Below are 24,339 nucleotides of genomic sequence, written 5' to 3' on the forward strand. Positions count from 1 at the left end.
AATTGTTTTAAATATATAAAATTTTTATTATATTCATAAATATTGTTTAAAAAATTATAATTTATATTATTGCAATTAATATATAATAATATTTTTAACTTTTTAATAAATATTTGTATAATTTTAATTTACAAAATCAAATTTAAAAATAACATTATAAATATAGAGTGTTAAAACTTATATATATATATATATATATATGTATATATACATATATATATGTATACAAAAGTAAAAATTTCATTATTTCTAAATCATGATAACGTCATAATTCAATGGCGGGGTCGAGAGAAAACGTCATTTTGACAGAATGGCAGAAAGTCTAGAAAGTCAATTACAATTTATATTAAAGTACGTGTTTTTATTTATCTTATAAAAATGTAAAATTGTCTATTCATTAAATCGTAAAAATAAGAAACAGAAAATAATGTCATAAATAATTTTCTTTAAAATAACTAAAAAAAGTGAATTTCATTAAACGAAATATATTATAAAATTTTATTGCGTCGTCAAAGTGAACGGTTGCAAAAATTGTACGTGTCGTGTTTGCAAATGCATCGTTAGTTTTACACAGAGTTCCTGACCGTAATACGGTACGGATGTGATGGAGGATTACAAATTTCTCTTTAAAGTTGTACTCGTAGGAAATGCGGGTGTCGGCAAGACTTGTCTCGTGCGTAGATTTACCCAGGTATATATACATATACATGTGTATTATTAATTAAATCATATTTTTTAATAAAAACATATATTTTTTATATGTTTTATACACTTTTTATGTATATTATTCCATCTGTTTTTATAATTATATATATATATATATTTGTATATTTAAAATATAATATTTTTATATACGCTTTTAATTATATATATTTATCTTGTAGGGATTATTTCCTCCAGGTCAAGGTGCAACAATAGGTGTTGATTTTATGATTAAAACTGTAGAAGTAGAAAATGAGAAAGTTAAGGTATGCATATGACATAATATATTATGATTCATTCAATGTTTAAATATATCTTTTTAGAGATATATTGTCCTATTATATCCTAATTTTGTTGTTTTAATTATGTTATTTTTTTTTTAGCTTCAAATCTGGGATACTGCTGGTCAAGAAAGATTTCGATCAATAACACAAAGTTATTATAGATCAGCTCATGCTTTGATTTTAGTATATGATATTTCTTGTCAACCTACATTTGATTGTTTACCAGATTGGTTAAGAGAAATTGAAGAATATGCAAGTAACAAAGTTCTTAGGATATTAGTAGGTAAGTAACATTTATATTATTATAATGATATATTATGTATTAAATATAAATAATTATTTTAGGTAATAAAATTGATCGAGAAGACAGAGAAATACCAACACATGTAGGAGAAGATTTTGCACAAAGACATGGAATGTACTTTTTAGAAACTTCAGCTAAAGAAGCAGAAAATGTAGAGCGATTATTTATGGAAATAGCTGCTGAACTCATGGAGGTAAAATAAATTCTTTATCTAAATAATTTTTTTTGGAGAATTAATTAGAATCAAATTAATATATTATTTTAGCAAGCACGCAGTAAAGAGCTACCTAGATATGAAACAAATACAACTTCAATAAATGGAAAAACAACATCAATTGGTGATACAAGTAACTGTGGTTGTAGTAGACTTTCTTAAGTAGCTTTTATATCTATGATTAAGTCATTCAACAAATGCATAATTTCAGTTGCTAAATATGTATGTAGAATATTATCATACAGTTTTTATAGAATGTGAAGATTGAATTGCAATATTAGTCAATCTTCTATAACTAAATGAAAAGAATTTTAATATTAAAATCTTTGATATTATATGTTAGCATCTAGTGTTAACAAGCAGAATTATTGATAATTTTGTTGCAAAAAATATTTAATATCTGAAATTAAAATGAACTTTAAATATGTTGATATATACTTGTCTAAATTTGTTTTTATAAATACTGACTGAAGTTTTTATATTAAAATATTTTGATTGCATTTAAATGATAAGTTAAAAATATATTATTTGATGTTGCATCCATAAATGGAAGTTTACTGTATATTTTATAGTATTTTTTGTTATGTCAGAAAGTACAAATAAGTATTTCATATTTGGTGACTGAATAAGAAGTCATTATGAATATAAGATTTTTACTAAAAATTATAAGCCTAATATTGTCCAAAATTTTCCCAGATTTGCAGTATACATAAATATTTATAATACTGCTTTAAATCAACTGAAGTAAACTGAAATTTGATATTAAAATGCAAACATATATTTATTTATATTATCATAATTAATGTAAATTATTATAAATAATTTTTTACTTTATCATTGCTTATTATAATGGGTGCGCAAGATTTTCCTAGTATATTATTAGCATTTGCACAGCCAAAGTTTTGTTGTATTTTCTAAGATTTTATATTTATGTGCAATTTTTAAATAATAGATAATTAATGCTTGTCTTTATATTATTTAAAGTTTATAATTTATAAATTTTTATTATTATTTATGAATAAGATATTTCTTGTTCGTATAATCAATAATATAATTTTTTTAGCACATTGTTCTAGTCTTTATATCTTTTTATATTTTACAAATAAAAATTCACAAATTATCTCATATTTTGTACAATTATATTATAGAATTTTATAATCATATTATGTGATAGATCACCATTATTTTTTACATGTTTTTATAAAAAAAAGTTAAGTATTTATCTTTTTTACTTTACATAATTTAAAAATTAAATAATTATAAAATAGAATCATATTATATTCTTTTCAAATATATTTAAAATTATTTATTTGTGTTTCTATTTATATTTATCTCAGATAATCTATACTAATATTAAATTATAATAATTATCTGTAGAAATATAAAACATTTTATGTAATTTTTTGTTAAGAATATTGTATGTTATGATATATAAAAATTGTTGCGATTCTTATATAATTATGCTATTCTAATGAATGTAGTTTTAAATTCTGATTACACTTTTTGTGCAATAATATTTTATTAGTAACATAATTTTTAAATAATACAGAATGCAAAATTTATGATAAAATTTTATTGATAAAAACATATCACTTTAAGTACAGATAAAAGACAACTATAAAGTCCTGGATTTTTTTAATTTATTTTAAAACTTAAAAATATTTCATAAAAAATAATAAATCTATATATTATTTAAAATATAATTTAATATATAGAAATATTATATTATTTAGAAATGATCAGTTTTGAATTTAAAAATTGTTATAATAAATAACGAACAATTTTGTTTTGTTTCAAAATATTTTATTATTTTATTATAAAACATTTTTAAACAGCCTGTACTTTATTTAGTTGTGTTTTATGTGTTCATTTTATATTAGTATATATTATATTGAATTATTAAAAAAAATCAGAATACTTTTATTAAAAATATATCTAACTTTTTCAATTGATAAAATCTTTAATATACTTCTGCCATGTAAGTTTGTTGTAAAATTTTAAGACATCCATTTAATAATATTTATATAAATAAATATAAATTGAAAATATATATATTTATTTAAAAAATGTTTCCTTTCAAAAATATATAAATATGTATATATATTTTATATATATATATATATATATATATATATATATATATATATATTATTATTATTATTAAAAAATACTACATTAAAATATACTACATATACCCATAAATACTACAAAATACTACATTATTATATTAATTTGTTTAAATGTAATCATTTATATTTTCATTGTACATAATGAAAAAAATCATTTAGCTGTACTTGTTGAAGGGATAAATCAAATAATTTTTTTTGAATAGATAAATTCGATGCATCTGAATGAGCCTGACTAGAGTGACAATTAGTAATATATATACCACCACAGTTTTCAATTGTTTTATTTATAGCTGCATATATAATAGATAAAGCTCCTTGTTTGGGAGTCTGAAAAAAATATTTTTATTACTCTAATCTTTTAATCATAAAATAAATATTAATATATTTACCTTAAAAATATATTGATAAAATGATCTATATTTCCAAATATAGGAATGTATAAAAAGTTCTGTAAATACTATTCCAGGATGTACAGAATAAACTTGTATATAATATTGTTTTTCTTTTAACAGATTTTGTAGGCCTTTTGTGAATATTTCTTGTGCTAATTTACTTTGTGCATATGCATATTTAGTGAGAAATTTGTTTCTATCTGAAACATGAAATTTTCATGAATGAAAATATAAATTACAAATGAAAAGTAAAATAAGAAATGTAAAAATATGATAATATAATACTTACTATTAATGTCATTAAAATTAATTTTACCTATAAGATGAGCACAAGAAGTAATATTAACAATTCTACTACATTGTTCAGGAAGTCCACCAGCTTTTAATAATGGTAAAAGTTCAGCTGTTAATAAAAAATGTGACAAATAATTTACAGCCCATTGTTGTTCAAAATTATCCACTGTTTCTTGATAAGGACAAAACATGACACCAGCTAAAAACAATTAAATAAAATTGATTTTATTTTAATTTTAATATAAATTTTTATATTTAATTTTTTATATTATTCATTTTCTTTACCATTATTAATTAAAACATGAATTTGTTTGTAATCTTTCTTTATTTCTATAGCAAATTGTTTTACAGATTGTAAAGATGAATTATCAAGTTTATATATTTTTGCTTTGCCAGTATTAATACCAGATTTTCTAATTTGGAGAATAGCTTTTTCACCTGCAAAAGGTGTTCTACAAGCTAAAAAAAAAAATTGTATATAAAATATTAAAAAAAAAATTTAATAAATAAATGAAATATAATTAAAATTTTAAACCTACCAATTATTACTTCCATATCAAGTTCTAAAAATGCTTTTACCACTTCATATCCAATTCCTCTAGATCCTCCTGTTACGATTGCAATCCTTCCTGTCTGAGGTAAATAATCTTAAAAAATAATTAAAAGATATATAAAACATTTTTATAATAAATATACATGTATGTAAAAAATCTAATTATTTGTTAAAAATATTTGTTAAAATAAAATATTATCATTTATTAATTTTTAATTAAATTGATTAAATTTAGTTAAATTTAATTATTAATATTTGAGTTAATAAATTAAATTAATTATCAATTGATTTAATTTATTATATAATCAAATATTTTTTATTTATTATTTTATCTATTATTATTTATTTTTTATCTATTATTTTAATTCACATCATTTGAAAATTTTTTTATATATAAAATTTTTTATAAAAATAGAAAAGAATCGATTTTAGTTATATATATTATTTTCAGAATATAAAAAATATAAAATATTTTATAGATGTAATATAATAGATATATATTTATTATCTTCAATACTTACCATTCTTACTATTTTTTACATTTCTCCAATCATTTATAAATTCTTTAGCAACTAATAATAAATATTTTATCTCGCAAATAAAACTTTCGATTAGAAGGGGTTTTTGTCGTAGATTGTAGTAAATCAAACTTATAATTATCACACATATTGAACTAGTGAATAGCATTCTGCTAAATTTATCTTTTTTAATTAATAAAAATTGTAATTTTTTTTCTCAAAATAAATTATTAATCTAAACTAATAAATGTAACTAAAGAATTGGCTTAAATTTATATAATATCTTTAACATGATACTTTACACCTTTTACGTATACTTTTCTATTTATCTTTCTAATTACTACATACCGTAAATTTTAATACCGTTATTTTATAATGTTTGAAATACGCTAAATTAATTATAATATACATTATTATATATACATTTATAATATACATTTTATTTATTAAAAATATTTTTTTAAGATATTTTAATTTTATATTTATAAGAAAAATAAAAATTAAATATCGTTATTCATATTAATTTTGCTTAAATGATTTTAAATGTTTTACGTAATATTTGTATAATAAATTGTTGTATAATAATTATTATAATACGTACAAAAACTTCACATATTATATCTAATTTTTTACATTAGCAATATATTATTTATATTAATTTAGCAATATGATGAATGTATTATAAATATCAAAAAATTCATTTTTAATTATTTCTTAATATATTTTTAAATGTTTCTTAGTATATAATTTTATTTAATTTTATTTTATAAATATTTTTGAATTTATAACATCATTTTTCAAATAAAAAAATATATTTAAAAGATATAATAAATATTTAATTAAAATATATATAATAGATTATAATAGATATATATATATATATATTTATAATATATAAAATAAATATCTGGATATCATATACATAATGATTGCATTAATGAAAAATTATTATTTTAAACGAAACGAAAAATATTAAAGTTAAAATCATTTCCGTAAATGACGTATTCATTTTTATTAAAACAGTTTTATAATTCAATAATATGCCAATAGAGTACGTCAGACAACGAATCATGTACACCATCTAGTAGAGAAATTAAAAATCTTAAAGTGGAAACTCAGAATATTTATTAAAATACTTGTGAAAATTATAGATCTGTAGATAGTGAATTTATTTATTAAATACTTTATCTTATACTTGTTATAATTTATGATATAAATTCGTGTGAGTGATTGTAAGAATTAAGATTTTTATTAAATAAACAACTGTTTAACATCATATGAAGTAAGTTCGTTTTAAAATCTTGAAATTATTCATTGGTTCAATGCAAAAAGAATTTTTGTGTATAATAAAAAATTATGTTAAATATTTTTTAAAAACATAAACTTTTATTTATATTTTTTAAGTATAAGTTTCAATGATATAAATTTGTATAAATTTTTTTCGTAGTATTGATAAAAATAATTATGTTTAATTATGTTTAAAATATTTTATTAATATAATTTCTCATACTGCTTGTATTAACTGCTTTCGCTTTAGAAAATAGGACATGATTTACATTTATAATATTTCTGAAAATTTTTTTTTGAAATAGCAATACATTTAAATATGTTTATATATATGAATATTTTAAATATGATAAAAAAAATGGAAAAAAAAATATTTTAAAAAAATTTTGCACAAATATTTTCAAATTGAAAATATAAATTTATTTTTAATATAGAATGGCAGATACAGCATCAAGCAATTCAGTACACATGGAAAAAGGTTGGGGTGCTTTGAGACAACATATCATTGACAATAAGATTAAAGCTGCATTATGGGTTACAAGACTTTTCACTATTATATTTACTATTGGTTATATTATTCAAATATTTGGGTATGTTATTTTAAACTTTTGTTTTATGGATTGAAAAATTAAATTTCATATTTTATATTTCAGCAATCCTTATAATATTTATTATAAAATATTAATGAATAATGCAGCTACTAGTGCATTACGTCTTCATCAAAGAGTACCACATGTTCAACTTAATAGGCAATTTTTAGAACGTTTATTTGTTGAAGATTCCTGTCATTATCTATTATATTCTTTAATATTTCTTTATACAGCTCCTGTTACATGTATCCTTTTTAATATAATAAATAGAAAAATAAAATAAAATTTTTTGATACAGGAAAATTTTTTTATATTTATAACATGTAATTTAAGATTATTTTTCTTAAATATTATTAATTAGTGGTGTTAACTCCTATATTTTTATTTGCATTAATGCATTTTGCTAGTGATTCTCTCACATTGCTTGATGTAAGTAAAAAAATTTTGTTTTGTAATGCTGTGTCATCTTGTTTAATAATATAATGTATGGTAATTATAATAATTATATATCATTATTTTTTACATCAGTGTTTAGGACAAAATAGTTGGTGGGGAGCACGTCTTTTAATATCATTAATAGAATTTCAATCACGAAATATTTTACGATTGTGTGGATTATTTGAAATAATTATTTTGCCATTCACAGTTCTTCTTGTATTTACGTATGTATCATATTATGTATTATGTATTACGTATCATATATGTTTTTTAAATTTAAACTTTTTAAAATTAATTTGCAAAATTAATATTTTACAGGGGCCGTGCTAGTTTATTAACACCATTTATTTATTTCCAATTCTTAAAATTCCGTCTTGCATCACAAAGAAATCCATTCACTCGCAATGTTTTTTATGAAATTAGAAATGGTTTAAGTTCTGTTTCAAGAAAACCAACAGTGCCAATTATAATACGACAAATAATTGAAGGTCTACTATCACTTACACAACAAATGGCTCCTCTTCGTCAGTAACTTTTCATTTTAAAAAGATGTATTAAATTATCAAAACAAATTTTTTAGGGTTTAGGGTCCATATAATAATAATTTCATATAATAAAATGACAAAATGAGTGCAAATATAAAAACTATAAACTTTTGATCTGTTACTCAAAATGAATACATAATTTGTTGAAATTTTCATTAATATTTGTACTCATTTTTGAATGCAGTAAATAATAACATTTTTGAAATTGTTTCATACAATTTATTAATAATTATTAATAAAGTAGATTTAGAATTTATTTACTAAACATTAAAATACATATAAATATAATATATAACTAAAATTTTAATATTTTATCGTACATAATATTTACAATAAGATTTTAATTATATGATTCTAAAAAATTTCATATAAAATATCTCAGTGAATATATAGTAAAATGTATTTGTTATAATGAATTTCTTTAAAATTTATTCTACATAGATTTTATAGATTCCATATTCATATTTGTTAATTTTTTGAATTTCAATATCTCTATTTTCTTATTATTCAATATCATGAAATGAACTTTACATTATGTACAAGAAATATGAAAATATTGTTCAATATATATTATATCTTATTTATTAAGATATTTTTAAAATGTTTAATTTTCGTTTATATAGATCTGATTTTTTTCGGGGAAAATTTAATGCAGGTTAATATGTTATATAAACAATATAATATAATATAAATTTTCTATTATATAATACAAATATGGATTATTCCATAAAGCTTTTAGTAAAGTAGTATTTAGTTAAGTATTACCTTAGTCCTAGCTAGTCTTGAAAAACATTTTAAGATAATTCTATCAATAATGAATGTCATTTACAAATTGTGCTAAATATTAAATTAAATTTAAATTTAATTGTGAAATTTTCATAAACATAAAAATTAATTTTTTTTTTGTTATGTTGCATTTATGAAAGAGAATGTTCTTACTGTATTTCTTTCTTTATGTTATTATTACATTAAAGAGAAAATAAAATATTTTCATCAAAATAAATTAAATAAATATAAAAAAAAAAATAAAATATTTCTTTTAAAAGTTTATTTTCACTTTTATATAAATTACACTGCAAGTGGTATTGGTTGTGGTAAATCCTTTGATGCTTTTACTTCAGATGTTGGTTGTGAAGGAAAAACTTCATCTTTTGGCTCAACAATTGAAACAGAATCTGGAAGAGGTTTTTTAGGACCCGTCTTGCCATGAGGATCATATGGGAGCATAATTTTTACTTTGATACCAAGTACACCTAATACAAAACATTAATTTAAATTAAAAATTATTTTTTTTATAATTTATTTTTGATTATTTTTCATTGATTTATTGAACAAACCTTGTCGAAGAAGTACATGACGAGTTGCAGTATTAACATACTCATTAGTTGGTTCTCCAGAATGAATCATTAATCCATCAACAAATTTCATTGATTTTGCTCTTTGTCCACGTAATTTACCACTAACAACCACTTCACAACCTTTTGCTCCTGATTCCATAATAAAACGAAGTACTCCATAACAAGCTCTGCAATTATACAAAAATAATATACAAAATTTACAAAATTTACAAAATAATAATATGATTTATACCTTCGTACAGCAAGACCTCCAATTAATTTAAAACGTAAAGATTCTGCTTGAGCAATTGCACAAAGACCACGTGTTGCTACTTTTTCAGCATATAATTCAATATTTTGTGTTTCTTTGAAATTAAATCGTTTTTGTACGACAGAAGTTAATTCTCGAATCCTACGACCTTTTTCTCCAAGAACACTTTGCGTATGAGTTGCCAACAAGATAATTTCTGTACGATGGGGAGTGACGCGTACTTCTACTCCCGAATATCCATCTTCTGACAGTTCACGAGTTAAAAACTCATTTAATTCAGCTTTAAAAACTCCATCTCCAACAAACTAAAAAATAAAATTATTCATTAATTACTATTCACTATATAATTTTAAAAGATTACAAACTAACCTTAAAATTTGTTGATATAAACAAATTTATACAATGTAAAACATAATTTTATTAATCTAACTTGTTTAATCTAACCTAATAACATATAATATATTTCATTATTTATAAAAATAAGATATTTAGAATATATTTATAATATAAAGATTATGATCATATCGAATCAAAGAAAAACAGCTGAAAGTATCCATGTCATCTATAACTTTCACATGTCATTCATGCCTATTTTATAATAAAATACTACTTATATAACTTCAATTATTATAATTGACATCATATTTTTATAAAATATTAATTATAAATTATGGAAATTCACAAACCTTTCTCTTCTTTGAAATGGAACGGTTATCCATGTTTTATGCCGATGATACAAAAGGCATCGAAAATCTAAAAGACTCAACTGGAAGCGGAAATGATGTTTGTATGTAGCATCATATTAGTGTTAAATAAATATTTACGCTAAAAAGATTTTACTTAAAAATATTGATTATTTATACTATTTTTTTATAAAAATAGTTAATATTTTTTTAATGAAAAAATATGAAAGTAAATATAATATAATCTTAAAATATAATCTTAAAATTAATATGTTACTAGATTCATAGTCTAAAAGTTAAAAAAAGCACTAGATATTTGAAATATATATTACACACACATACACACATATACACATATACACATCAAACAATTCGTAACAATGAAATATTGAAGTGTATCTTTTAGAATATGTAATTATTTTTAAATAAATATGTAAATCATTAAATGATAAATTTATTATTAGATAACTTTTACACTGAAATATACACCTGATGTGAATTTATTTCACACACATAAAAACAAATATATTTGTTTAATTTTAATGTATATATATAAAAAAAAATAAAATAATAATTTAAATTTAATAAAAATCGATTTAAAAATGTTATAAGATAATATTATAAAATTCTATATATTATATTTATTATCAACTTTTTTTATTTGAAAAATATGAAAAATATTGACCGTTATTACAAGACTAATTAGATTTACTTCTTACGTCCCTGGTACTATCAAAACACACATGCATATCGTGATACATCTTTATATGATTGTTATATATGTATATTCTATTGAGTCATGAAATGAAGATACACTTGTGTATGCATTTGTTGCTTTACTGTGCTTCGGAATTATGTCTTACCCTTGATATGGAGTGGAAAACAATAGTATTTACAATATTAGTTGTAAGTTTGTGTTTTTTGGCAATACCAATTAAAGTGGATCCAGATAATAATGAAGATATTAAACTTTTTCAAAATTATGTTATTCGCTATAATAAATCTTACAGAAATAATCCATCAGAATATGAAGAAAGATTTAAACGCTTTCAGGTAAGCCATGGAAAATCGCTATTCATAAAAGTATTACATAAACAATTCAATCTCACACTACATATTTTTATTTTTAAAAATTTCATTCTTGTTGACAGATAATAGTTTTAAAAATTTCCCGCGTTCTTATATATATTCTTCGTTTTTATTTTTATTTATTCTATTTTCCAAAATATATTTCGAAATCATATGATATTAGTTTAGATATAGTATATAGCTTGTTTTGATAGTATAATGTTCGATATATTTACACAATTGATAATTGATTATGAAATTTAAAGATATTTATCAAGAAGTTGAAATTTCTATAATACTTATAATAAAACATACATACATAAAATATTATAAATTATTTTTGTGGAATTATATAAAAAAATAATTAATTTCTTTTATATAATTCTAATAGATTTATAAATATTGTTTTTATCGCAGAGATCATTGCAACATATAGAAAGAATGAATGGTCTCCGATCATCACAAGAAAGTGCTTATTATGGACTCACTGAATTTTCTGACATGTCGGAAAACGAATTTTTGTTACATACCCTTTTACCTGACTTACCAATAAGAGGTAAGAAATAGAATCTTATGAAAAAAGATGGCTATTTGATTTTTTAAAAATTAAAATGTATGTTTTATGTATTTTATGAAGATTTAAAAAGATTGTAATTAATTTCATTATATTTATACGAATAAATAAAACAACATAAATATTTATTAGAAATAAATAAATAATTTGTTAGGAGAAAAACACATGAATGCATCGTATCATCGCAAGCATCAGGTATCTATCGATCGAATGAAAAGATCAATTAGTATACCTTTAAGATTCGATTGGAGAGATAAAGGGGTCATCACTCCAGTACGTAGTCAAGGATCTTGTGGTGCTTGTTGGGCTTTTAGTACTATTGAAGTTATCGAATCGATGTTTGCAATAAAAAATGGCACTCTACATTCTTTGAGCGTACAAGAAGTAGGATATTTCATATATATTTTAAAATTCAATAAAAAAAAGAAAATATCGTTTTTTTAATTTCTTTGATTGATCAGATGATTGATTGTGCGAAAAATAGTAATTTTGGATGTGAAGGAGGAGATATATGCAGTTTGCTCTCGTGGTTGTTAATATCAAAAGTTCAGATACTTCAAGAATCTATTTATCCGCTTGTAGGAATGACGGGTACATGTAAACTTGGAAAGTAAGTATATCAACAATTATATTCGAATAATATTATTTGTAAGATATGGATCGTGATTAAGTAATATATATTGTTTTTATAGAATGACAGATAAAACATTTAATATAAAAATACAAGATTTTACGTGTGATAGGTAAGAAAATTATGTTGCTTTAATTATATGATATTGATAGTTTTAAATGATGGATTATTTTTAAGTATTAAATATTCCATTGGTAAAAGAACGATATAATGTAATTATTTAAAGATTTTTTTACATAAATTAATTATTGACATTCTCATATCATCTATGCATTGATATTATTGAATTTATACTATATTTTTATTAAAAATAAAAATCTTAGATTTTTTTTCATTAATCTAATTGTCTGAAATTAAATTATATTAAAAATTTTAAATTAAATTAAAATTTCTACAAATTTTAAACTTATTCATCATTATATTTATTCATCGATACTTGAAAATGGTCTGTCTATCGTCTGCTATATTTGCCGTTAAGAAGATTAAAGGTTTAATGGATTTTAGTTTCGTAGATGCAGAGGATGAGTTATTGATAGCACTGGCCACTCATGGACCAGTAGCGGCAGCAGTAAATGCTTTATCCTGGCAAAACTATTTAGGTGGAGTAATACAATATCATTGTGATGGTTCTTTTAATAATCTGAATCATGCTGTACAAATAATAGGATATGATAAATCAGTTGCCGTACCACATTATATTATAAAAAATTCATGGGGATCAAATTTCGGAGACAAAGGCTATATGTACATAGGAATAGGCAATAATTTATGCGGTATAGATTTTTTTAATTTGTACTTACATATTTTAGAAGCTTATTTTTTTTTTATATCAAATATTTTTTTATTAACAGGCATAGCAAATCAAGTTTCATCATTGGATACTTTTTAAGACAATCCATTAATATAAATGAAAATACTTGAAGAAATATTTATATCAATTTTAAAATGTACATAAATTTATAAATGTGTTCTTTAATCGAGATAAGAAATGACATGAAATAATATTATTAATAATAATAATAATATATATTAAATTATAACTCCAATATTTGTTATATAATTAACAGAATATTTAACGTTAATATTGTACTGTATATTTATCTTTATACAGTGATTTACATATTTTTTTATAAATATTTTAATAAAATACTATAATAAAATAAAATATAGATTTATTGTCGACGCTATATTTATACCTTCGATATTTCTATTATCTTAATACTTACGTATTCTGATATTTAAGGTATTATCAAATTATAATCATCATTTCTTTTTATATCCATTTTACATTTAAAATTGTTTTTTAATTATCGTCCGAATTCCAACCATTGCAGGAAACAGATAACATTGATTTCATTTCTTTCGTTAATGGTGGAATCATATGACGAGGTATTAAAAACGTGGATAGATTGAATAAGTCCAAAAATACTTTGTACCTGTCACTATTGATGAAAAATCGAAATTATTGATGAAATGTGTCTTATTATAATAATAATATTATAACATTTTTTATAAATATAAATATATAAATATATAATATATTTTTTTAACCTTAAAGTTGATTTTAAATATTGATATCCTGAAGATCCTCCGGTTCCGAGTTGTTGAGATCCAATCATTCTTTGAACCATTAAAACATGATTATCTAATGAACGAAAGAAACAAATTATTAATATACTAATATACATTTGAAAATTTTTTTAAATCGATTAAATAAATTTTTCTTTTCTTACACCTCCATTTAGTAATTAAAGAATCAATGTCCATTAATGCGTTCAAAATTTGGTGAGGTTGACTAAATCTTGGTTCATCTCGGTATAATGTGATTAATACTGCTCCTTGAAGAGCGGCATACGCGAATCTTCTTTCTCCTCGAGATACGAGTGCATTATGAAGAGATTCGTTGAAGATCGTTTCGAATACTGCTTTTCGAGAATGTACATTTGCTAGATGATAATTTCTGAGTTGTTCCTTCGTGTATTTCTGTGAAAATAATAAGAAACATTAACAATTATTCGATAAAGTTATTCGTATAATTCAAAATTTTTGAGAAACACAATTACTCGAGCAAGTTGTTCTTGTTCGTCGAGCAGATTCTCCACGGATCTTTTGTACTTTTCCCAAAAATCGAAATTGTGAGTTTCAAGACCTGGTGTTCTTGCTAACCATTTTTGAACGAGACAACTGAGACTAGGCTCTTCTTCCGAACGTTTAATCGCCTCAATAGCTTTTGGATCTCTTCCGAACACCCTGGTGTAATTTTGATTATACTTAACTCTATGCTCTTGTTTCACACCTAATTTATTCTCTAATAAACGAAATTGTAGCGATTGAAAACCCGAGGCTGGGCATAGATAATCTCTGAATGCCATAAAATCTAACGGTGTCATTGTTTCCAAAATTGTCACTTGGTCCACTAACAACTGAAAAATATAAGTAAAATATATTAATTTAAATTATATAGCTTTTCAATAAAGAAATGTTAATATTCGTATCTTCATATCATTTTTTCATTAAATTATATCCTTTTTAAGTTTTATTATTGTCTTTATATATAGACAGTCAATCGATTTTACGAAGTCTAAGGAGAACCGCATTCGCATTTATATGGTTGCCACACTCATGCTTTGCAACATAGGGAAGAAATAGTCGCTAACGGGTAATGTAGAATTAATCATTTTTTTTCTGATTCTTTATATGATTAAATATTATGTGATTTAAAGAAAAAAAAAGGGATCAAAATAATAAATAAATAAAAAATAAAAAAAAAATTTTTATCATAATTGTAAGTTTAAATGTTTGTTTTGGTAACTTAAATATTTTGTTAAATAATTTTTAATAAAAAATATAATTTTTATACGATTGACATAAAAAAAAAATAAAATTGTTGCATTAAATTTTCCTTATTTAAGATTTATTAAATCCTGCGACAGGATTTTTTTAATAGAACAAGAGAAGAGAACATGACGACCACACCTGGATTCTGCGGCATGGAAAGAGTGCCATTGAGCTTGTTACCTAACTCATCTATATATGTTGGTACAAGGTGTCGCATATCATCCAGCAATATTAAATTACTTAGATCTCACTATTATTTTTGTAGTTCTCATAATTTTTCTCTCTTCTTTCGATAAGAAAAAGATAAATAATAATAATAATATAATAAGTGTCGCATTGCTAAGTACCTTGATCTATTTGACAATATATGTGTAAAATATTTGATCATAGATTATGAAAAATATATATACAATAATATATTACGATAAGAAGTTTTAAAGAAGTTTTTTTAAAATAGATAAATCTTTTATAAAAAATAAAAGATTAAATTTACAGATTAATTTTCAATATTTTTAATTTTTTTCCATCATTCTATTTTTTAGTAAAAAAAAAAAAGATTGTAAAGATTACCGTTATTTGATAAATTAAAAATTTATTAATAGATCAAAAATTAAAAATCCTATAAATAAAATAATGATTTTTAAAATATGATCAATTTTACATTATTTTATAAAAATAGTAAATTTTTTTTCAATAATAAATTTTATTTGTCATAGAAAAAATGTAATATAAGATTTCAGTGATGTTCAAAATTTGATTAAAGCATAGAGGACAAAGTACGCTTGTCATAAATTTCAATATTCTAATTGGCTTGAGATTAAAGGTCGTTCACATTTTTTCCATCACTGTCATTGTCAACATATGATCACTGGTCAGCGGCCTTTTTTTCTAGAGTATAGGATTATCGTAAAGAGCGCGATGCGTTCTCTTTACGCGGGAAAATTATTTACCATTATTTTTTCCCTTTATCGTACATTGTTTACTCATTTTTTTTTCTATTATAAAATTTACGTAATACGTAGTTATTTTAAGAACGAAATTTTAATTTTGCTTACTTTTAAAATGAGAACGATGCGGTTTAACCTTTTCAAAATTTCTAGAGTTCTTGATTCGTCTAGAACTTCGGAGATTCTGTTTTTCTGAATGGAAGTATGACAGTTAGAAGTGCCATTCAAAGTGCCACGGTTGGTTGGTTCGGAGTTAAAGAGTGCTCTGACTGAATCTAACTCGTAGATAATTTGTTTGAACCAAAGTTCGTATGCTATGAAAATATAAGAGAAAACATAATTGATCAACCTATAATTTCATCAAATTATATTTTTTTTATTTCAAACATGAATAATAATACTAAAACTACATTAATAATAGAAATAAATTGAAAGAGATGATTCAATATCTATTATATAATAATGATTTATGTTTATAAATTTTTATGCGTTGTAAATTTTTAATGATAAAATTTTTTACCCTGATGAGTGACGATAAAAAGATGTTCATCGTGCACTTCTTTGTTATATTCAGCGCTCAGTAACCTTTGTGCGGTCAAAATTTTATCCAACCGAAGGTATTCACCATATAGCATACCTTCAGCCAATTGATCGTTCTCTTGATCATGATCTTCCCTAAGAATAAATCATTACAATTCATTATCAATAAAAATTATATAATTTAAAATATATTTATAAAATAAATATATATAATTATTAATTTTATCTAATTTTTCCAAATGAAAAAAAAATAATTTTAAAACCAATAAAAAATTTCGTCAATATGCTGTTATCAAGAATTATATAGATTTTGATAAACAAGAAAATATTTTTAAATGATTACTTACGCAATACTATCCGATAAGGGACAAGCCATCTTCTTCCAACTTTTGTACTTTTTTGAAAATAAAACGTATTTCGAAATTAAATTAACTTAGTATATTATTTTTTAATTAAAATTATTACACGGAGCAATAAATAAATGTTGCAGTGAATTATAGCACTAACCGTTCACGATAAATAAACTTTTTTTCAAGATAACATTTTCCGTATTTCAATAAATAACATTTATTTAGGCGAATAACAAAAAGAGATACATGTTGTTAGTGAGGTGGTTGAGACACGACTGAAAACTGAATGATCGCCGCGACTTGTGAAACTGTCCCTCTTATATTTCTAAGATTGAGAGACATATGAATGAACGATTATGTTTTATGTTTATGCTTTTTTATAAGATTTTCAACAGAGCAATTATAAATAATCTGAAGATTTTTATTATATAATTTTACTTAGATTTATTATGTAATTTAATCGCCTAGAAATTGAAGTTATAAAATTGTTCAATCGATAATTCGATTAAATATTATATCTATTTTTATTTTTCTAATTACAGAATATCAATTGTCGAATGATCGTTGGATATAAGATTTTATCTTGATAAGTACGTTTTTTTTATTTAATTATCACGAATGATAATTAAATTGATTTTAATTCAAAGCGATTCTGTAAATAAATTGAATGAAATTTATCTCAAGATAAGATCTTTTGATAAATTAAAATTTCATGATTATATCATTGTTTGAAACAAAAATTATAAATGCAATTTATTTTTTTAAAATTATTAATCTAATGCGAAATTGATAGATGTCGTGGAAGTGATATTTTTTAGGATCAATGTATTAGGATAAAGTTTAGAATATTCCGAATATAATAACATTACAATATTTATTTATACGATATTATATAAGAAAGATAGATATAAATAATAATAACAGTTGTAATAAGTAAATATATACTTATTCAATTTTCTATTTATTTCTTCCACTTTCTCTTTGTATCATTTTTTATCTGTCGATAAAATAGATAGTGATAAAATCGCTATATCTTTTAGTCATCATAGGTGCATAATGAAGATGAAAGATGTCGCAAGTAGTACAAATTTGATCATCAAATTTTATATTTAAAAATAAATTGTTATATTCGTATTATTTATATATTTAATAAAATTAATAAAAATGATTAAATAAATTTTTCCTGAAATAATAATTTTGAAGATTATTAAAATATATATCTTTAATTTTTTAAAATACTTTATTTTTTCATTTGTTATCTCATTAATGTATACAATCATGATCATAATATTGACCGTTTTCATGTACGCAAATACATATTGCGTAATGCTGACCCTTGTGATCATTTACATAATTATTTTATGTCAGAAATTCTCTCGAAATTATGTACGATTATATCTATTATTGATATAAAATTCATTGACATTCATAGCAAAAATAATGCAACAGGTGCATAACATTTTTAATATATTTTTTCAAAATGTAAAAATAATTACTTTGATATTTGTAACATATAATTTTTTATTTTATTTTACTAAAATAAATAAACGAGCATAAAATTTTATATTAATTTTCAATTCAAACGAAAATTATGAACAATTGAAAATTGTGAATCAATCATTTTGTTAAAATAAATTCAGTTTAATGATTTTTTTGTGTTTTGCGATAACATTAAATATTTTTAAATATTGCGATAATCTATATCCAAGAAAATTAAATTAACTTTATCGATGCAATAAATTAGCTACGATCGAATATCGAAAATTTATAATGCATTTATAATATACAAGATAAATTGTCAAGTCGTTACATAATAAATATATACAAATATAATTTTTTTTTTTTATGAAAAAAGTTTTCTTTTAAATTTTACGTTACTGTAACAATAACCAAATGTTTTAATTTAATTTAATTTAATTTAATTTAATTTAATTAATTTATTTATTTATTTAACATATAATTGTCCAATTTTACGATACATTTTTTTTGCAATTTTCCGAACAAAATGAAAACTACCAGAATAAATAGAAAAAGAAAAATACACAACAAAGAATAAACAGAAAAAAGAAAAATACACAACAGATTTGTTTATCTAGTTAGCTTGAATCATATGATGCAACACTTTAAATTCCGTTTCAGCAAGAACTAGCATTTCGTAATAAGTACTTAGAAGTAAAAATAGAATTATACATCTTTCGTACAAAAAAAAAGATACTTTTCGAATTTATTGTTTTATGCCAATTCACTGATTTTAATGAGTTTGAAATTATTATTGAAATTTATTGTTATTTTACACATATAATATTATATGGAAAGAAGTGTACAATAGGAATGGAAAAATAGATATCGTATCGTAGTTTTTTTTTTACTCATTATATAGAGAGATTCTGAACTTTGCATATTATGATATATTAAATTTACGCGAGCGTTTACTTTATGCGAAAATATGAAACAACTGGTATTTAAGAAAATAAAGCATCCAAGATTTATTCACTTTTCACCAGAAGATAAAATATATTGAAAATCATTCTATATATTTCGAAATATCGGTTCACTGAAGTCACGATACTCTTATAGACGCACGTGTGATTGGATTTGATGTTGGGGTTTGAAGTTTGATATCCCGAAATTGATACATTAAAATTAAAACTTACTTATCGAAGAGATATTTAAAAGTGATTAAGATATTTCTATTCGATCGAATTATTTTTAAAATCGAATTCGAATTTTCTTGATAGATTAATCCTTAACATTCCAATGAATGACGAGAACAATTTTATTTATTTTGAACAGATAATCATCAATCAATGAATATTTAAACAAATTTTTTAAAAATCAATCTTATTTGTTTGCGCAATAAATTAATATTAATTTTTACTCAGAGGAAGAAATACGCAACAAATGATTCTTTATATTCGAAAGATGTTTATATCAGAACACTGTTCAATTGATTTCTCTTCTTCTCAAGCAACGATGGAACTTTTTCCAACTTCATGGAATGAAATGAATGAAGAAAATTGTGTAACTGATTCATTTTTGTCATATTATACAATAAAATTTTCCTCATCTTATTTTATCCAACGATGTTATCCAAAAATATTTTCACCATTATTTTTGGAAAATGCACAAAAGATAATGCAATAAGAGAACAGAGAGTTGATAACATCTGTGAAAAATTTTTCAAATTTATCATTACCATAACGCATAATTGGGCAAAAGAATTTTCATCGTGCGCAAATTTAATCCTTTAAATGTTTAAACAGAAAGGAAATATACGTACATTTTACATTTACACGGTTCACGTATTCTTATCGATGCTATTACTATGAACGAACGCGTTTGATCAAACGATCGATTAAATGCGAAAAGAGGTTGATGCGATTCGTCTTTCCTGCGGATACATACGGGTAAAGTACATTATGCGATACCGGGACGAAGTTTCTTAAGCATTCAATGTATCTTTTACGACACCTAATAAAGGCAAGGAGTCGCTACATTTAAATATGATTTCAAAAGTTTGAAAACTCGAGGCGTCTCTGCTGAAAAATCTATCGCGCCGACAAAGATCTAATAAGATAAGAAATCCATTAACCCCTTTATTCATTTTTCTCTCCATTTTTTTTCATTTCCCTTTGCTTTTATCGCGTCACAAAGCGATACACTCGAAGAATTTCAAACTTCTTCCGAGGAAAATAAGATAAAAGGATCAAAAGAGAATCAAATTTACTCTAATATATTCTTAGAATACAAAAATGTGATCCCTATACTGCGTTGCGAATATTCGTATTGTACCACTGTTACCACCGAATTTATTCCATTCCTGCTAAAATAAATGTCGCAATAAGTTTACGAGTTACGAACAATTTTATGAATATTCTCTTTCTGAAAAGTCGAGAATGTGAATCCGTATCCATATTCAAATAGTGAAGTTTGGGCAAGGAGGGATGCGAAATTTTACCAGAGGACACAATAAGTAAAAGATCTTAATGCCTTGGATATTTCAACAATTTTATTTATTTCAACAAGCTTTATTTATTCCTTTCAAAGATATCTTCTATTATCGCTAAATGTTTATATTTTATATTTCAACTCTAAATTTATAGAGAGAAATCTATATCTAATCTAATAAAAAGATTTTCTTTCGTATCTTTGATGAAATGAAAAAAGAAAAAAAAAAATCTAATCCTTTGAATAACAGTGCATTCGTAATTAGCGTGCAGTAACGCACGAGCGAATTTTTCGTTTCACTGTTGTCAGTATATAGTGCATATCACTCAGATAGATGCTTCCCGGAAGGGTAGATAACTTGCACACTGATTAATATGCCCTCTTTTGTATCATTTTTTTTCGCATTGTTATTATTTTTTCTTTTTTTTTTTTTCGACTCGTGATTCGTAGCGATACGGATTAGACGCATTCGTTTTAGATATCGTAAGGAGCAACGATCTCCGACGATAAAGAAGTTTCTGTTCTTCATCGTTGTCGTCGAGGCAACGATCATCAAGGACGTTGTGTCCTTTGCCAGTTCACACACACACGCGCGCACAGGCGCACACACACGTGTTCATTATGAAACGAGATGTCCTGTTTGCTCTGGACATATTTACACAACGAATTTACAAATTGCAAACATTTAATCAGAATCTCCTATACAATTTCGTAACCGTGAGAATGGTATCCGTCCACTCGATTATTATTCCAAACGTTTCATTTTCATCCCGTTTAATAGCTAACCTAAGTAATAAAAAGATCGGTTTTGAAGTTTTAAGCCTCGCAAAAATTGTTATCCGATGTTATTACGAGAAGGGAAGGACGGAATAAGAAGAAGATCCGTTGAATCATCCTCGATGAAGAAAAAAAAAAAAAAAAAATTTACACGAAGATATTGAATTAATTCACGTAATAATCTTTGCGCGTAATAATTGACATTGAATTTAATCGTGGAACAAACACTTTTCTTATTTTCTTTCTTATTCAATCGTGTCTTTTTTTTTTTTTCCTCTCCTCACACAGTAATACATTATTTATAAGTAGCAATTTGCACGAATTAATGCTTCTTACCTATCGATAGCTTTCCTAGTTAACGCTCTAATGTATTCGTCGATTTGAAACTAACCTCGCGCACGATATATAACGGGTGACAATGGAATATTTTTCATATTTTTTTTTTATTTTTGCTTTCTCCAAAAATAAACTAAAATTCTTACTAATTCGTGCAGCAATGTCCGATTCTACAATTGCGTTTCGTCAAAAAGTTCTAGTATTCGATTGCTACTTTTGAAGAAAGCGATAGAGATTTCTCGCGAATGCATCGATTTTATTTGAAACATCCATCGAAATGGAAATCGTATCGTTTCCAGTTAAATTTCAACGACGCAATACACACTTAATAGCCTATATCTATGATCAATACATTCCGTATTATTTTCTTCTCATATTATTAAACATTGTATGGAAAATAATCGTGATTGCGCGAAAATGTAAATCAATTAAATAATCATTCGCCTTCATTCTCCGTCTCTCAAGGTTTTTTTTATATTTCTTTATATTTATTTTTCCATTTGTATTTCGTGTATTTACCGTAATCGAGATATTTTTATCGTATTATTTAAGATAACCCTCGATTACACAGATCGTGGAGATTACAAAACAGATCGTTCTTTCTTTCCTACTGGATCACTCTCCCACGTGTATTCACGTAATCACTTCTTTATTTTCTGACGTAGCCGCATCATCCGATACCAGGTCGATATAATACGCAACGCGTACGCGCAGCCCGGCATTCTCGATTTCCACGAAATAAGACGCGGAGAGGCCGAGCCCCGGAGAGGTCGGAGTAGGTTCGCGCTTTTTGGCTCGTTTTTTAAATACCAAGCGTTTCATATATTTAGATTCGGGTCTAGAGTTAAAAAAATACAGGCGGAGGATAGGATTTTCGACTCGGTTACTCGGTCTGCTATTCCCTCTCTTTAATAGGATTACCACCTGGTGGTTGATAAAGGATAGGAGAGAAGAAGAAAAAGTATTTCTCCTCTCCCCTCCCGGTCTTCAGGACGCTCTTAGTCCTTTAGAGTTTGAAAATAAAAGGAAAGAAAGGAAAGAGATGCATCTAGCGTGTTCGGTTTCTCTTCCAGGTACTGTTAAACTGTTCCATCGAAACGCAGGTTTATTTACGAACCGAAGGACTCGTCTTTGAGCCGTTTATATCTCTTCAAGCTGCGCGAACGTCAAAATACGTTTGCTTATTTTTCTCTCTTTCTCTCTCTATCCTCCTTAAAATTATCCCCTTGCCGACCCGGGGCAAAAACACTTTCGATTACTTTTACGGAACGGCTTTAAATCTTTGCGAAAGTTTTTTAATTCGTTTTATATATATTTTCGATCGATGCTTTTCATGCTGTTGACGAAAGAAAAGATTCTTCTTGAATCATTTTCCAGAAATGGATTACACAGTTTTTTTCGTTGGATCCGCCTTTAATGGAAAGAAGTCGGCTTTTCGTACGTTGTTCGCGATGTTATCGAACAAACGTCCGTTGCAATATTTCGAGATGCAGCAATTGGTAACGGGTATATACTGGAAAACATCGTGATAAATATGAAAGGAAAGAGGAGAGATTGTTTCAAGGACTCGGATGCTAAGTACTTAGCATCATCTCGAACGACTCGTTTATCATTTCATTCTTATAAGTCTTCGATTCTTATTGATTTATCTTTAACAACAATTTATCATGTGTGTATTTTTCATTCGAGGAGGAAATAATTAACTTGAATCGTGAAATTTACATATAACAACCTCGAGCGTTATGGTTATGACGGTTAGAATTGCAGATTAGAATTAGATGAAATTCGA

General features: G+C 24.0%; 6 protein-coding genes across 7 annotated transcripts; 3 read left to right on the forward strand and 3 right to left on the reverse strand.

Moving 5' to 3' along the window:
* Positions 1–250: 250 nt before the first annotated feature.
* Positions 251–1,937, forward strand: LOC412030 (ras-related protein Rab-30). The gene is made up of 5 exons (XM_395496.7): positions 251–691; positions 885–968; positions 1,086–1,269; positions 1,332–1,483; positions 1,556–1,937. Exons 1-5 carry the CDS (start codon positions 605–607, stop codon positions 1,664–1,666), a joined length of 618 nt encoding a protein of 205 aa, XP_395496.2. The 5' UTR covers positions 251–604; the 3' UTR covers positions 1,667–1,937.
* A 1,743-nt stretch (positions 1,938–3,680) lies between these two features.
* On the reverse strand, positions 3,681–5,713 carry LOC725930 (retinol dehydrogenase 12). The gene is made up of 6 exons (XM_001121718.5): positions 5,394–5,713; positions 4,859–4,966; positions 4,605–4,778; positions 4,315–4,518; positions 4,023–4,225; positions 3,681–3,960 (listed from the first exon to the last, which is right to left on the reverse strand). Exons 1-6 carry the CDS (start codon positions 5,557–5,559, stop codon positions 3,763–3,765), a joined length of 1,053 nt encoding a protein of 350 aa, XP_001121718.2. The 5' UTR covers positions 5,560–5,713; the 3' UTR covers positions 3,681–3,762.
* A 731-nt stretch (positions 5,714–6,444) lies between these two features.
* On the forward strand, positions 6,445–8,255 carry LOC725957 (Krueppel homolog 2). Its single transcript, XM_006568988.3, has 6 exons — positions 6,445–6,672; positions 7,112–7,267; positions 7,331–7,512; positions 7,629–7,696; positions 7,796–7,929; positions 8,024–8,255. The coding sequence occupies exons 1-6, from the start codon at positions 6,668–6,670 to the stop codon at positions 8,235–8,237; spliced, it is 759 nt and encodes a 252-aa protein (XP_006569051.1). The 5' UTR covers positions 6,445–6,667; the 3' UTR covers positions 8,238–8,255.
* Positions 8,256–9,281: 1,026 nt separating this feature from the next.
* Positions 9,282–10,674, reverse strand: LOC551330 (40S ribosomal protein S3). The gene is made up of 4 exons (XM_623728.4): positions 10,545–10,674; positions 9,841–10,163; positions 9,588–9,775; positions 9,282–9,503 (listed from the first exon to the last, which is right to left on the reverse strand). Exons 1-4 carry the CDS (start codon positions 10,575–10,577, stop codon positions 9,319–9,321), a joined length of 729 nt encoding a protein of 242 aa, XP_623731.1. The 5' UTR covers positions 10,578–10,674; the 3' UTR covers positions 9,282–9,318.
* A 656-nt stretch (positions 10,675–11,330) lies between these two features.
* LOC551290 (cathepsin O) lies at positions 11,331–13,736 on the forward strand. Its single transcript, XM_623687.6, has 7 exons — positions 11,331–11,594; positions 12,027–12,165; positions 12,338–12,567; positions 12,645–12,793; positions 12,876–12,926; positions 13,319–13,587; positions 13,666–13,736. Exons 1-7 carry the CDS (start codon positions 11,346–11,348, stop codon positions 13,701–13,703), a joined length of 1,125 nt encoding a protein of 374 aa, XP_623690.5. The 5' UTR covers positions 11,331–11,345; the 3' UTR covers positions 13,704–13,736.
* A 30-nt stretch (positions 13,737–13,766) lies between these two features.
* On the reverse strand, positions 13,767–17,798 carry LOC410828 (tryptophan 2,3-dioxygenase). Of its 2 annotated transcripts, XM_006568986.3 has the most exons (7): positions 17,487–17,798; positions 17,120–17,274; positions 16,708–16,913; positions 14,878–15,237; positions 14,548–14,797; positions 14,366–14,459; positions 13,767–14,256 (listed from the first exon to the last, which is right to left on the reverse strand). In XM_006568986.3, exons 1-7 carry the CDS (start codon positions 17,513–17,515, stop codon positions 14,118–14,120), a joined length of 1,233 nt encoding a protein of 410 aa, XP_006569049.1. In that variant the 5' UTR covers positions 17,516–17,798; the 3' UTR covers positions 13,767–14,117. The 2 variants fall into 2 exon arrangements, with proteins under 2 accessions (XP_006569049.1, XP_006569050.1); XM_006568987.3 differs by lacking the exon at positions 13,767–14,256 and having other exon boundaries at positions 14,360–14,459; positions 14,550–14,797.
* Positions 17,799–24,339: the final 6,541 nt, after the last annotated feature.

This window comes from Apis mellifera, linkage group LG2 (assembly GCF_003254395.2).
Source record: "Apis mellifera strain DH4 linkage group LG2, Amel_HAv3.1, whole genome shotgun sequence".
In the NCBI taxonomy this organism is placed as follows: Eukaryota; Metazoa; Arthropoda; class Insecta; order Hymenoptera; family Apidae; genus Apis; species Apis mellifera.